This window comes from Hypanus sabinus, chromosome 9 (assembly GCF_030144855.1).
Source record: "Hypanus sabinus isolate sHypSab1 chromosome 9, sHypSab1.hap1, whole genome shotgun sequence".
Lineage (NCBI taxonomy): Eukaryota > Metazoa > Chordata > Chondrichthyes > Myliobatiformes > Dasyatidae > Hypanus > Hypanus sabinus.
The window spans coordinates 14,108,634-14,124,633 of record NC_082714.1 but is presented as its reverse complement, the minus strand read 5'-3'; the positions used below and the strand labels follow the sequence as shown (position 1 = coordinate 14,124,633).

Sequence of the window (16,000 nt, the reverse complement as noted above, 5' to 3'; positions counted from 1 at the left end):
CTTAGGCACCCTAGATTTTTTATATGGTTTCAGATGGTATGTCCTATACAGAGCCCTGATCCCAACATCATTGAGGCTGTCTGGGATTATCTGGAGAGATAGTAGTAAATGAGACAGCCAAAGTCTGCAGAGAAACTGTGGCAAGTTCTCCAAGATACATGGAACAACCTGCCAGTTTATTTTCTAATAAATCTCCATGACAGTGTACCTAACAGAATTGATACTGTTTTAACAACAAAGGGTGGTCACACCAAATATTGATTTGATTTAGTTTTTGTAACTATTTGCTGCTTTTTATAGTTTTTTTTGATATCTAGAAACGTTTCATTATTTTTGAAAGCTGCTTTGCTTTACAGAAATTTTTTACTTGTGCCTAAGACTTTTGCAGAGTCCTGTGGATGACTAGTTCCTACCTTTAAGCTGGCAGTTTAAGTGAACAGTAGATGTGTATCACATTGCCGTGTTATAAAAATAATAAGAGAGAGCGTTACTAAGGTTTGCAGATAAGTGATGAACTGAAAATTCGGTAAATTCGATTGTACCTTGATAGTTTTGTCTGGGTGTCTTTATTGAAGGAATCTTTCGAGCTGCAAGCAAGTTGTCAGGGATCAGCATGCCGTGTTCCACCGCCAATACCCAGACTAGAGACTTAACCTGTGAGCTTCAGAACTGTCCATATTGTGCCCGTGTCTTGGAAAACCCCGAGCTCGAGCTCAATGACTCAGAGAGCGGAGATTCTGATGCCGACGGTGTGTACGAATTCACTCACGACGTCAGGAAAAGCGACCAAAGAGATCAGATAGAGAAGAAGAAGAAGAAACCAAAGGAAATGAATAAATGCGTACTGGTCTGGACGTTGTTCTCCGAAAAGATGAAGAAAATTGTTGAAAGCAAATATTTCAACCGTGGGATTATGATTGCCATTCTGATAAATACACTGAGCATGGGCATTGAGTATCATGAGCAGGTTAGTGGCTGCAATCACTTGCAGAAGCAATTTTGCACTTCAATATTCTTTGACTTAGTTATGCTTTCCTGTGATTTTGCTGGGTAAGCTTTGAAAACTAATCAGACTGAAAATATTATTAATGTTAGTAATATTAATTATGAATGCAAAAAATATTAATAACTTGAATCAAGTTATTTGCCATTGAAAGCCAATTGCCTTGATGAGATTATTGCTCTTGATTAAAGTGGAGCAAGTAGTGAGTACGATAATCTTATGGTGTAACACAACCACTGTTGAGCTACTGGTGTGTCCCGGAGTTGAATAGTAACAGAAAATACTGGAAAAGTACAGCTGATTGGGCTGCATTTATGCAAAGAAAGACAGAGTTAACATCTTTAGGTCAAGGACCCCTAGTCTGAACTGAGAAAGTGAGAGAACAAGGTGGTTTCAAGTTTCATTGAAGATGGCGGAGAGAGAGATGGGATAAAGGGAAGGTCACTGATAGGACGCAACTAAGATTGCCATGGCGATACATTGTAGAGGTCATCTGGTTGGTTAATGGGGGCCCTTAGAGAAAGATGATGAGTAAAAACTATGAAATTAGGGTGGGGGAGTGCTGTGAAATGGAGAGCTGTGGGATACGCCCAGAACACATGGAGAGAAAAGGACTCTGTGAATATCACCGTTGGATGACTTCCAGCAGAAATGACCAGTTGTGATGCAGACAAAGAAAGTAAATCACCTGAAATAGTTTAAGTTCAAAAGATAGCAATGTGTCCAGATAATGCTTAAGTTTGCATTATACCTTGTTATGATAGGATAGGAAGCCTTGGAGATAAGTCAGAGTAGGGATGTGGTGGAAAATTAAATCTTATATTAGGCCACAGGAAGCTAGTGCCACTCCTTCAGAATCGATACTGGTGATCTGTAGAGTGGCCACACAATCTGCATTCAGTTTGTCCAGTGTGGAGGAGACCACGTTGTGAGAGGCGAATGCAATATACAAGATCGGAAGAAGTACAAGTGATTTGTTGCTTTGGCTGTTTGAATCTCTGGTTGATGGGAAGGAAGGAAGTGAAAGCAATGGTGTTGTATCTCTGGGCAAATGGGCCTAGTTTGGATGGGCATCTTGTTTGGCATGGGCCAGCTGGGCTGGTGTCTGTTTCTGTGCTGCAGGCCTCGATGGCAATGTGTTTGGATGGGAAAATGCTGAGGAAGCAGCTGGTGGAAACCAAAAAGCAAATTTAGGACTCATGAAACACTTGGACTCTTCTAAATAATGAAAGAGAGAGGGCGGGGAATATGAGAAGTATGGGTAGGGTAAATGCAATCATGCTTTTTCCACTGAGGTCTGGTGAGATCAGAACTAGTTACAGTAGTTAAGGGTTAGAGGTGAAATATTTAAGGGAGTCTGAAGGAGAACTTCTGTCAGAGGACAGTACAAGTGGGCAGCAAGCTGCCAGTGGCAGATGCAGATTTGACTGCAACACTTAAGAGAAGATTGGATAAATATATGGATGGGAGGGGTACAGAGATCTGTGGCCCTCGCTCTGTGATTCTGAGTCTATTGATGCAATCTTTTTGAAGCTTACAGAAAACGCAGTTGATGACCCACTGAATACAGAGGCTGGTGGTGGTTATAATTTAAGTATCACTGAGCGGAAAATGTTAGAAGTTGTGTGATCTGAGGAAATATGTGGATAAAATATAGAACACAGAACACTACAGCACAGTCAAGCCCTTCAGCACAAAATGTTGTGCCAACCCTTTAACCTACTCTTCTGTACCCTCCATGTCTCTATCATTCATGTTTGGACACTTTAAGGGCATTTCTTCAGGAATCAAGTGGAAATGTTATTACAATATGAGATTGCTTATAACACTGGACAACAGATTTTTTGGAAGTATTGCCTCCTCAAATTTTTTTTATGTGATAGACCACTTGAAGTTGAATGCAGATATAATTTCAGATTACTTGTATCACATGAGAATTTGGAAAAATAAGAAATTAACTTGTAGTGAATATAATGTGTTTAATTGCATAATGTTGCTGACACTTCGCAAAAGTTCAACTAAACTAAAAATATTTCATTGATGATTTTTGTTTGCACTCCATGTCTGAGGCTTCTCACTTAAGTGTCCAACAATAATCAGCCAGAGTTGATGGTTTCCAGTTGCCCTGCAATGTCTGCAATGTCCTGGTGAAACTTTTCACCATGCTCATCACTGACAGCGCCAAGATATGAGAGAAGAGGTCTAAATGGGAATGCAGAAAATGAATCTTTAGTGACGTGTTGCACTTCATGGTCTTGTATGCTTGCTGCATGTTGTCAACCAGCTGCACATAGTTTAGTGTTTTGTCGTTGCCAAGAAAAATTTCAGCAACACCCTTGTATGCCTTTCATGCGATTTTCTCCGGTCCCCACTAGAAATTCTTCAAATTGCCTACATTGATGACCTGTTTGATTTGTGGACCAACAAAAATGCCTTCCTTAATCTTAGCATCAGTTATTCTGCGAATAATTTTAAAAAATGGTGCATGATAGGGAAATTTCATGGTGATTTTCTTGATCAGCAGCCCATACGATAAGATAAATGCAGAAGTATACAGGAGGTTGTCCGGTATAATAAATACTTGACCATCACGCTTCATTTTCATCACTGTTGCTACCTGACACCAGATGCCTGATAGCAGAGATACATAGAGCTTCAACAACATAATTTCTTTGTTTTAATACCAGTCAAGTTTTGAATGACAACTTATATTGCATTTTCTTTTATTAGTGAGTCTTACTAAGACTTAATTTTACAAAAGTTTTGGCTTCTGTTTGGACACTGGAAGGTTATTTTCTCACGAACAAGTAGAAAGTATCTTAAGAGGTTACTTATAGTAAGATTCCATTGTAATATTAGTAGTACGATCACTCGAGTTGAATATGATGTTCTCCTAAGGGGGTTATTCCCTTAATGGCAAACATGACTTTGTTTAATGTGGGGAGGCTGATGCACAGGCAGCTACCACAGCATCTTTGACAGATTGGGGTCAGGGTCCAAAGACATGGAATGCAGGACAACTGGGGACCCTTCACTGCTACAGCTTTCCTTCAACTTCACTGCCGTTGTGATGTGTCGTCATCATGGGGCTTCATGGTTAGCATGCTCAGTTCCTGCCGCTGCATGTAAGAAATTTGTATGTTCTCTCCATGACCACGTTTGTTACCGGTTGGTAAGTTAATTGGTCATTGTAAATTGTCCCACGATTAGGCTAGGATTAAACTGGGGGGTTGCTGGACAGCTCAGAGGGCCAGAAGAACCTATTCCACACCGTATTTCAATAAATAAATAAACAAACAAATCTTCTGCCAGCTCCGCTGTTGAGCTCTTGGTTGAATCACACTTTATTGCAATCTCCCCATGGGCGACCCTACCAGGACCTAAGTTTCTGGCCACATTGCTCTTGGGATCTCAAGAACAGACAACTAACTCTCTGTGCCCACGACAAGGTGATGATCCTCAGAGAAGATTCCATTATCGAACTGAACGTTAAGCATCAAAGCAAACCAATTCTAGTTGTTCTCTGCAATCTCACTGTCTTGATTTAGGAAATGAATTTACTACAATACATTCAGTGTTATCTTTTTCAGGATGTAAAGCCATTGTTAATAAGTTAGCATTTGTTCGCAACTTCTCTTATTTGGGATATCCTTTTGTCTTCAACACGTGAATTGGCTCTTTGTGTTCAACTTTATTTACAGTAACATGTACACTAATAAAAGTGAATGGATTAATTCTGCTGGAAGGAGATAATTTTATGATAATTATATTTTATAGGTTGACAACTTGCTTTAATAAAATATTGTATGGTATTTCAAAAAGGGGCACATTCATTATCCTTCCCATTTGTTGGGTAAGCAGAGGAAATTGCCAAAGCAATCCAGACATTTCCAGCATCTGCAGTCTCTTGCATTTTTATTTTTGCAAATTTATTATTTTTTATTATTTAGAGGTACAGCATGGTTATAGCATCTTCCAGCCCAATAAACCCACACCAACCAATGACTCACACGTGACCATTTAAGCTACTAACTGGTACGTTTTTGGACTGTGGGAAGAAACCGGAGCTCCAGGAGAGAAGCCATGTGGTCACAGGGAGAACACACGAGCTCCTTACAGACAGTGCTGGGAACTGAACCCAGGTCACTGGCACTATACGCTAACCACTACACCGCCGTTCCTCCCACCCAGATTAAGCATTGTTTCACTTGATTCTCTCTTTTTGTCATCTAGCTTTGAAGTAGCGTGTAGAATAATCCTTAATTTTAATTTTCTTCAGAATGTGAGTAAAAATTCTCTTTTTGATTGGAGGCAGCAAAATTGGGCTCTTGAGAAACAAGAGGTCACAGACGCAGGAATCTGGAGCAACAAACATTCTGCTGGAGGAACTCAGTGGCACAAGCACTGTCGGTGAGCGTGGAGCTGGGGGAGGAATTGACAATGTCTTGTGCCAATACCCAGTAGAGTTTTGAACCAGAGCGTTAAGAATTCTTTTGCTCCACAAATGTTGCTTGACCTGCTGAGTCCTCCAGCTGATCGCTTGTTGCTTTTGGGTCCTTTTAATGTTCAATACTCCAACCAACATGTTTGGTGAAGGTGGTACTGCATGTCAGTTGGATGTCTGTCAGAAGCTGTATTACAGGGTAGGCAAGTCACTTTGTCATTCAGTTTGAGTTGGTGGCGAAGGGGCTTGTTTATTGTCTTGTTGTTGCTTGTGTTCTGCTGAACATTGTGACTGTGCTATGTTGACGATTGAAGGTGTGGCAATGCTTGCAGGCTGCCCCCAGCACATCTTTACATTGTGTTGGTTAGACCGTAAGGCCATAAGACTTAGGATCACAATTAGGCCATTGGGCCCATTGAGTCTGCTTTGCCATTTTATCCTGGCTGATTTATTATCCTTCTCAGCTCCATTCTCCTGCCATTTTCCTATAACCTTTGAAGTCCTTACTAATCAAGAACCTATCCCCCTCTATTTTAAATATAACTAATGTTGGCCACAGCTGTATATGACAATGAATTCCACAGGTTTGCCACCCTCTGGCTAAAGAATTTCCTCCTCATATCTGTTCTAAAGGGATGTCCTTCTGTTCTGAATGTGTACCCTCTGGTCCTAGACTCCCCTACTATAGGAAACATCCTCTCCATGTCCACTCTATCTTGCCCTTACAATTTCAATGAGATCTCCTCCACCCCCCCATTCTTCTAAACTCCAGTGAGCATAGGCCAGAGCCATCAAACGCTCCTCATACATTAATCCTTTTATCCTTGTGGTCATTTTTATGAGCTTCCCCTGGACAGTCTCCGATGCCAACACACCTGGTCTGAGATATAGAGTGCAAAAGTGCTCTCAATATCCCCCAAGTCTGATCTGGCCAATGCCTTATAAAGCCTCGGTACATCTGATGCAAAATGGCACATTTCATGATGTGTTTCAATGTCGATGTGATAAAGAAATGAATCTGAATCTGATGCAGCTTCTTAAGGGCACAGCATCTTGTAAAAATCCTTACATAATGACTCATGGTTGAACATGTGTTAAGACTCATCCTGCAGTACACTTCTGGGAGTGCAGAAGCAATCTGCAGATGCCGGTGAGTCTAGGATCAAAGGATACAGTCTCAGAATAGAAGGACGTTCCTTTTGCTACACGGTGCTGAATCTGTGGAATTAATTGCCACAGATGGCTGTGGAGACCAAGTCATTGGGTATATTTAAAGTGGAGGTTGATAGGTTCTTGATTAATAAGAGTGTCAAAGATTATGGAGAAAAGGCAGGATAATGGGGTTGAGAGGGTTAATAAATCAGCAAGGATGGAATGGCAGAACAGACTTGATGGGTCAGATGGCCTAATTCTGTTCCCATGTCTTATTGTCTCACGTTCTTTACTCTTTTCCATAGATGCTGCCTGACCTCCTGAGTTCCTCCAGCATTTTGTGTGTGTTGCTTTGGATCTCCAGCATCTGCAGTCATATGATGTTAGAAGGTTCAAATAATGTCTGAAATTGCTGGAAATACTTAGCAAGGGCAGGAAATATCCTTGGGAAGAGACTTGAAGCTTTGAGGAAGTGACAGTTCATTCTGAGGGTCTGATCCCTTTCAAAGGAGTCATGAACTCCTGTAAATGTGACTCAGTGAGTGATTGGTACTTGTAGGAGCTGGTTCGAGTGTAGACATCTGTGTGATGCAGTCTGGCAAGTGCTGAAGGAGCTCTTGATGATATTAGACTTCCGTGCAGATGGATTGTTACTGGACAGGGATAAGTGCACTGAAGTACAGGTTGCCTAAAGGGATCCACGGTGTTGTCAGAGAGAGGGGGTGGGAAAGAGGATTTTCCTTCCCTTTGATGCTGAGATGCATCCTAGGATGGGATGAGACACATCGTCAGTGATGTAACCTGGGTCATCAGGTGTACTGGGTCTTCCAACACCTGGCTCTCTCGCCCAGGCGACCCAGCCATGGTTGATCAGGTCCACGGGTCACACCTCTTGATCCACAGCCACCTGCTCAGCAGCCTCCATGACGGTCCCGATGGCAGTTTTCTTAATGACAAGGAGAGAGGAGATTCTGCACGGCGAGCAGTCACCGAAACCTCAACACCCTGGAGTTGTTCAGAACCAAGTCGGTGCTCAGGAGAAATCAACTTTTCTGAAAATGTCAGATATATGCAGCCAAAAACACACGAAAGGAGAATAGTTACTTTAACTCTCAGAAACCACACAGCTGGACAGAGTATAATGAATGAGAAGAACAAAAGAAGTATTGGGAGCTTGTCAGTATGCTGATTAACAGAGCACCCTTCTTCTCCAGCCCTTTACCTTTCTGACCCACTTGGCTTCACCTATCACCTTCTAGCTAGCCTCCTTCCCCTTCCCTGCCCCCTTTTCATTCTGGAATCTTCCCCCTTCCTTTTGAGTCTTGAAGAAGGGCCTTGGCCCGAAACGTTGACTGTTTGCTCTTTTCCAGAGATGTTGTCTGACCTGCTGAGTTTCTCCGGCACTTTGTGTGTGTTACCTTGTATTTCCAATATCTGCAGACTTTCTCATGTTTACGGTGGTTTAGTGGCTAGCGCATCACTTTGCAGTAGCAGCAATCATCAATCGTGGCTCCCGCCGCGGTTTGTATGTTCTCCCTGTGGTGTTGGGTTGAGGTTTGTGGTTCAGTTCCTCCTGTGTTTGTATGATATTCATCTGGGTGCTCCTCTTTCCAAAGACCTACCAATTATGGTTGTTGGCATGCTGTGTTGGTGCCAGAAGCGTGGCGATATTTGCAGATTGTCCAACACAATCCTCATTGATTTGATACACATGACACATTTCACTGTGTGTTTCAATATTTTCATGTACATGTGTTAAATCTAGCTAATCTTTCATCATGAGGAAATGTAATCTATATGTAGACTAGATAAGGTAGATGTAACCTTGAAAAGGATTTGTATGATATTTTTATGATACTTTCTTAAAACAACTCTTTGGGCAGCCAACCAGATAGCAGGTTATACTGGAACCAGTAATGTATGTTAAAATGGAATTAATTGTAGAGGCATCGCTGGTAACAGCATTCATAACATGACTGAAGTTTAAAGTCAGTTTCAGGGAGAGAGCAATGAGCCCAAGATTAATAACTGAAAGAATATAAGGGTGTTGTAAGCAGGGCTAGCTAAAGGGAACTGACACAGTAAACTGAGGGTGAGTCATTCAAGATGTTGTGGCAGGCATTTATGGAGATGTTTCAAAAATAAGAAAATAGATACATGCCTCTGAGAAAAATAATTAAAGGGATAGACCCATCATCGGTCATTAACTTAAAATGCAAATGAACATATCAGTCTGAAAAGATAAAGCAAAGACATGTGGCATGTCAGAAGATGGTAGAAAAGAGCAAAGATTGACAAGAAGATTAATGAGGAAGGGAAATAAAGTATGAAGTAAAGTTAATTGGAAATGTAAAAATAGATAGTACAGATTTCTAGTGCATTTTGTAAAACGATGAAATTAACAAAAGTGAGCATGGATTTTATAAAAATAAAAGTAGAAGATGCTAGAAACACTCAACAGGTTAGGAAGCATCTCTGTGGACAGAGGAACAGACTTGACATTTCAGATCCAAGACCACAGAAATGTTTCAACTGAACCACGGGGCCACATGGCAGTGTAGTGGTTAGTGCAGCTGCTTTACTGCACCAGTAATCAATGATCAGGGTTCGATTCCCACCAAGGAATTTGTACCGCATGGGTTTCCTCTGGGTGCTCCAGTTTCCTCACACATTCCATAGTCCACAGCTGGGACTCTTCTTCCAAAGAAGTACTGTTCAGATTAGGGTTAGTAAGTTGTGGCGCCTGGAACGTGTGGACTCTTGTTAGACAGGAAAGTAATTTCTGAAGGCCACTTAAAAGAATTCATAGCTTTCATTTAAAATTTTTTGTGGCTTCTCCTTTTAAACCAATTTCTCTGCCATGTACAAATATGGAAAGTTGGCTGATAGAATAATCATAATAGCAGGCAAATATGACAGATGAACAGGCACTGGCCACTCAGTCCCAGGATTTTATTTATTATTTAGGGTTACAAGTCTGCACCACCCATTTACTCCCATGTAATCAATTTGCCTGTTAACCCGTATGTCTTTGGAGTGTGGGAGGAAACCAGAGCACTCGGAACAAATCCACATGGTCACGGGGAGAAAGTACAAACTCCTTACAGACAGCAGCGGGAATTGGCACTGTAAAGCAATGTGCTAAACAGTATGCTACCATGCCACCACCTCACTTCAAAATGGTCATGGCTGATCTGATATATACTTCACCTTCCCTTGCTCGATATTGCCCTCTGGTTCTGGGATTCCTCAATTTCAGATTCATTTTCGTGTTAAAGGATTCTTCTTTTGTATATAATCGTGTTCATCTGCTGTGGAGCCACTTTAGAAAGGGGTGCCGCATCCCGCCCAACACTTCTGCACAGTACTGTATTTGTCAATGTGGAAAGAGTGGAAAGCGAGTTTGGAAATCTGGTGGGAGTACCATGGGAGGGATTTGGGACTGGTGACAGAGAAGGGTCACTGGCAATGTAAAGCATTACATGAACCACTGCGTTACCATGCCACCCAAAACATAAACAAGAATCAAAAGATGAAAGCCAAAATAGTCATCTGCGCAAGTACATGTACAAAAGGTTTACAGCTGCATGAAAGACAGGAAGTATCAGATACACAATATTTACAAGAAAAATATAAAAATGAACAAAAGCTATACACAGATTTTTCAAGAAAGGAGCATGCCTTCTGAATTGGGGACAAACTTTACTAATGGCAAGTTTACAAATCTGAACTGGTCGAGCCAGCTTTTCTGCCCACAAGTTGAAACCCACTGTCATATTTCTGATTCAGTTCTAACAACATCAGCTTCTAAAGTTAGCCTGCTTTACCTTGGCGCTGATTTGACATCTGATTTGTGGAGTTACACTTGTCGTGCTTGGCTGCGTCTGATACTCAGAGTTTGTTCTATCTGATCAAACCAGCAGCAAAGACGCAGTGAAGAAGAGATTAATAACATGGGTACGTTATAAATCTTTCCACAATGATAACCATCAGTGATCTGTACCTTCCATTTTATAATGACATGTGACCTTTAACCTTCAGTCATTGACATAATGCATCATTGCACAGAATGATAAGAAAAAAACATAATTGCGCATGTGAGTGATTAGATTGTGACCTTCAAAAGTTATTCAGCAGAAATGTGTGATGTATATTACTTTTAACATGAAATATATGACCACAAGATAATTGCACAAATGGTCAGGTTCCTTTGACCAGAGATGTTGTAAATGATGTTGTTGTTAGATATATGCAATCAAGGACATGTTCACTTCCCATACTCTGTATTTTGACATCTTAGTAACAGACGTCATCATTATCAGAGATTTAATATCTTTAGAATAGTTTTTAATTACGAATGCCATTTGATTCTTCAGCATCTGACATCTTCAACTATTGTGCTAAACTGCGTCACCAACTAATTGCAGAGGGCAGTGTGTATTATGCAACCAAATAATATGGTATTTAGTAGAATTATATGCCTGATTTTTCCTTTTTCTCTGTATGGAGCAGTGGAGGTAGGTTAATGGGAACAAAGAATATTCTTTGCTCTACCTCCTGTTCCTAATGAAGTGGCCACTGAGTGTATGTTCATGGTCTTCTGCTGCCCTAGACCATCCACTTAAAGGTCTGTCATGTTATGCATTCAGAGATGTTCTTCTGGACACCACTGTTTTAACTCTGTGGTTATCTGAGTTACTGTTGCCTTCCTGTCAGGTTGAACCAGTCTGGCCACACTCCTCTGTTCTCTTCCATTAACGAGACCTTTTTCTCCCCACAGAACTGCTGTTCACTGGACTTTTTTTTTCCGTCCTTCGCACCACTCTCTGTAAAATCCAGAGACCGTTGTGTGTGGAAAACCCAGGAGATCAGCAGTTCCTGAGATACCCAAACCATTCTGTCTGGCACCAGCAGTTATTTTACGGTCAAAGTCGCTTAGATCACATTTCTTCCCCATTCTGATGTTTGGCTTGAACAGCAGCTGAACCACTTGAGAATGATTTTATGCAACTGAGTTGCTGCCACGTGACTGGTTGATCAGATATTCTCATTAACAAGTAGGTGTACTTTCTAAAGTGGCCACTGTGTGTATTTGTTGACTATTACAAATGTTAACTAAGTTCTCAAGATTGTCTCCTTGTCATCTAACATTGCTGTCAGTAGCTAGAAACAAATGACAGTGCTAATTAGGTTCACTGTCGCCTTATCTTTTACTATTGTTAATGTTAGCGTTCCAATCACACTGCAACGTTGCCCTTGAAATGTAGCTCTGTTTGAGAGAAACCCAAATGTATTCAGAAGGATTTCATGTGGAGAATCTAATATCTGTATCAAAAATAAGATATGAACCTGGCTGAAATTTCCAGGGATTTGTAAACTGGCTCTGGACTCTAGAAAATTGTCTTCTTTGTACATTCCATCATTGTGGTAAGCTACATATCAAAAGACAAGTATTTTACAGGGTTCCATCCCTGCCACAATAACATAGCAGTTACTGCAATGTTATTACAGCTCGGATGTCAGAGTTTGGAGTCCATTTTCAGCTTCCTCTGTAAGAAAGTTTGTATGTTCTTCCCATGTGTGTAGGTTTCCTCCAGGCGCTCTCGTTTCATCCCACAGTCCAAAGACCTACTGATTAGTTAGTTAACTGGCCATTGTAAATTATCCTGGGATTAGGCTAGGGCTAAATCATTAGGTTGGTGGATGGCGCGGGTCAGTGAGCTAGAAGGGCCTGTTCTGCAGCGTATTCCTAAATAAAAATAAAATAAAATAAATATCTGATTTCCTCTTCTCCGTGATTTCTATCAGGATGCATTTGCACAGGTGTTGACAGCCATCTGGCACCTTTGTCTCCTTTCCACACATACTTGGGCTGAGGGTGTTGACATCTTATGTAACATGGAAGCAATTGCCTTATGTCAAGACAGAATGTCTGTTCTTATCAGATTCCACAAAAAAAAACCGATCCGATCATCAAGCAATGGCACTAAATTCTGCTTTTGCGTTACTGACAGTCCCTTGAGTACAAAGGTTAGATGTTGCTCCTCGTACCTGAGGTCAGGTAACTCAGAAGACACCAAGAAACCAATAAGATTCTTCTTCAGTCCTTTACCTTCTGCACCTATCACCTCCCAGTTTCTCACTTCATCCCTCCTCCCCCACCCACCTAACTTCCCCTCCACCTGGCTTACCTGTCTTGATTAATAAGGGTGTCAGAGGTTACAGAAGGGAGGCAGGAGAATGGATTGAGAGGGAAATGCATCAGCCATGATTTAATATCAGAGCAGACTCATTGGCCTAATTCTGCTTCTATGTCTTGTCTCTGTTGGTCTTATGGTCTAAAAGAGCCACTGTGGACACACTGAATAGCCCATGAAGGATCCCACCCACCCTACTCATGAACTGCTTGTCTCACTCCCATCAGGGAGAAGCTTACCATAGCATCCATGCCAGGACCACCAGACTCAAAAACAGTTACTCTCCCTAACAGGTTAGACTGATTAACACCTTTACCCGCTAACATTCCCTCCCACACAACCCGCCTTTATCATTCCTGTCAGTCACCAGATACTCCTGTGCCTCGTGTCACTTGATGTACATACAATTAATGCATTGATATAAGCTATCTTATGTATTTACAGTATATTTATTGTGTTCGTTAATTATAGTTATTGTGTTCTTTATCTCTACAGTACAGAAACATCTAGTCTGTGCCAAACTATCAGCCTGCACCTGGACACAGCCCTCCACTCCCATCCAAACTTCCCTTCAGTGTTGAAATCAACCTTGCACCCACCACGTGGGCTGAAAGTTCATTCACACTCTCCCCACCCTCTGAATCAAGGGTTCCCGACCTGGGGTCCATGGACCACTCAGTGAACAGTCGGGGTCCGTGGCATAAATAAAGGTTGGAATCCCTGCTCTTGAGTGAGAAGCTCCCCTGCCCCATGTTCCATTTAAACATTTCACCTTTCACCCTTAACCCATGAACTCTAGTTGTAGTCTCACCCAACCTCAGTGGAAAAAACTTGCTTGCATTCACCCTATCTATACCCCTTATAATTGTGGATACTTCTATCAAGTATTCCCTCAATCTTCTATGCTCTGGGGAATAAAGTCTAACCTATTTAACCTTTCACTATAACTCAGGTCCTGAAGTCCCGGCAACATCTTTCTAAATTTTCTCTGCACTCTTTCAATCTTACTAGAATGTTACCTGGGTTTCAGTAACTAAGTTACAGAGCAAGGGTTGAACAAGTTAGGTCTTTATTCTTTGGAGCGTAGAAGGTTGAGGGGGAACTTGTTAGAGTATTTAAAATTATGAGGGGGATATATAGAGTTGACGTGGATAGGCTTTTTCCATCGAGAGTAGGGGAGATTCAAACAGGACATAAGTTGAGAGTTAAAGGGCAAAAGTTTAGGGGTAAGACAAGGGGAAACTTCTTTACTCAGAGAGTGGTAGCTGTGTGGAACGAGCTTCCAATAGAAGTAGTCGAGGCAGGTTCGATTTGTCACTTAAAAAAAATTGTATAGGTATATGGACAGAAAGGAATGGAGGGTTATGGGCACTCCATGAGGAGTGCGGGTAGGTGGGACTAGGTGAGAGTAAGCATTCAGCACAGACTAGAAGGGCCAAGATGTCCTGTTTCCATGCTGTAATTGTTATATGGTTATAATCTTACTTACATTTTTTCTGAGAGTAGGTGACCAAAACTGGACACAATACTGCAAATTACGCCACACCATCTCATACAATTTCAACATAACAACCCAAGTCCTGTACTCAATACGTTGATTTATCAGGCTAATGTGACAAAAGTGTTGTTTATGACCTATCTACAGTGCCTGTGATGCCACTTACAACAAATTATGTACCTGTATTCCCAGATCCCTTTGTTCTACCACACTCCTCAATGCCCTACCGTTGTCTGTGTAAGTCCCACCCAGAATGGTTCTACTGAAGTGCAACACCTCACACTTGTCAGCACTAAATTCTATCTGCTATTTTTCAGCCCATTTTTCAGCTGGTCCAGATCCTGCTGCAAGGTTTGTTAGTCTTCCTCTCTGTGCACTACACCCCCAATCTTGGTGTCATTCACAAATTTGCTGATCCAGTTTACCACATTATCATCCAGATTGTTGGCCCACCACTGACTCTACAGCTCACCATTGGTCACAGGCCTCCAATCAGAGAGACAGCTATCTCAAGCAGCATTGACTCTTTATGCAAAGCCAATAATAAATCCAATTTTTGACCTCATCTAGAATGCCAAGCAACTGAACCTTCTTGACTGATCTCCCATGCGGAACCTGACAAATGCCTTGCTAATGTAGACAACATTCACTGCATTGCATTCATCAATTTTTCCAGGTACACTTCTTCAGAATGGTTAGACATGATCTTACCATACACAAAGCCATGTTGCTACCCTGTCTATCCAAGTACTTATATATCTGGTCTATTAGACTACCTTCCAATAACTTTTCCACTACTGATGTCAGGCTCACTGGCCTATAACATCCTAGTTTATTCTTAGAGACTCTCTTAAACAATGGAATAACATCAGCTATCTTCTAATCCACTGGCACCTCACCCATGACTAAGATATTCTAAATATCTCTGCTGGGTCCCCCTGAAATTTCTGCACTTGCCTCCACCGGGTCGAAAGGAGCACATATCAGGCCCTGGGCATTTATCCACCCTAATTTGCCTCAAGGCAGCAGACACCTCCTCTGTAATCGGTTTAGGGTCCATGACTTTGCTGCTGCTTTGCCTCACTTCTGTAGATCTGTGTCCACCTCCCAAGTAACTACAGACGTAGCAACCAGATTTACCCCATCTCTTTCGGCTCCACACATAGATTACCATTTTGATCTTCCAGAGGATGAACTTTGCAACTTGCTATCCTTATTGCCCATAACATATCTGCAGAAGCCCGAAGGATTCTCCTTCACCTTGTCCACTAGAGCAACCTATGTTTTCTTTTAGTCCCCCTGATTTCCTTCTTCGACCATAAGACTATAAGATGCAAGCAACAGAATTATGGCCATTTGGCCCTTCGAGTCTGCGTATCATTTTGTCATGGCTGATTCACTTCCCCCTCGACCCCAATCTCCTGCCTTCTCCCTATATCCTTCATGCCATGACTAATGAAGAATCTACCAATCTCTGCTTGAATATACCCAAAGACTTGGCTTCCACAGTTACCTGTGGCAAGGAATTCCACTGATACTAATCTTTGGCAAAAGAAATTCTTCCTCTTCCCCATTCTACTAGTGGACATCCCGCTATTCTGAGCTGTTCCTCTGTCTTAGACTCCTTAGGTGCTGGCATTAGATCTGGAGTAGCAATGGTTTTGTTCAATCCATTACACTTGTGTACTGGAAATGACATTAAACAA

The 16,000-nt window shown here is 41.6% G+C and overlaps 1 protein-coding gene across 1 annotated transcript in view; it reads left to right on the top strand.

Moving 5' to 3' along the window:
• Nucleotides 1–16,000, top strand: part of cacna1ha (calcium channel, voltage-dependent, T type, alpha 1H subunit a) — a 348,995-nt gene that overhangs the window by 126,237 nt on the left and 206,758 nt on the right. The window contains exon 8 of the mRNA XM_059979077.1: nucleotides 576–967. Within this exon, the coding sequence (XP_059835060.1) occupies nucleotides 576–967 (392 nt within the window). The remainder of the gene's footprint in view (nucleotides 1–575; nucleotides 968–16,000) is intronic.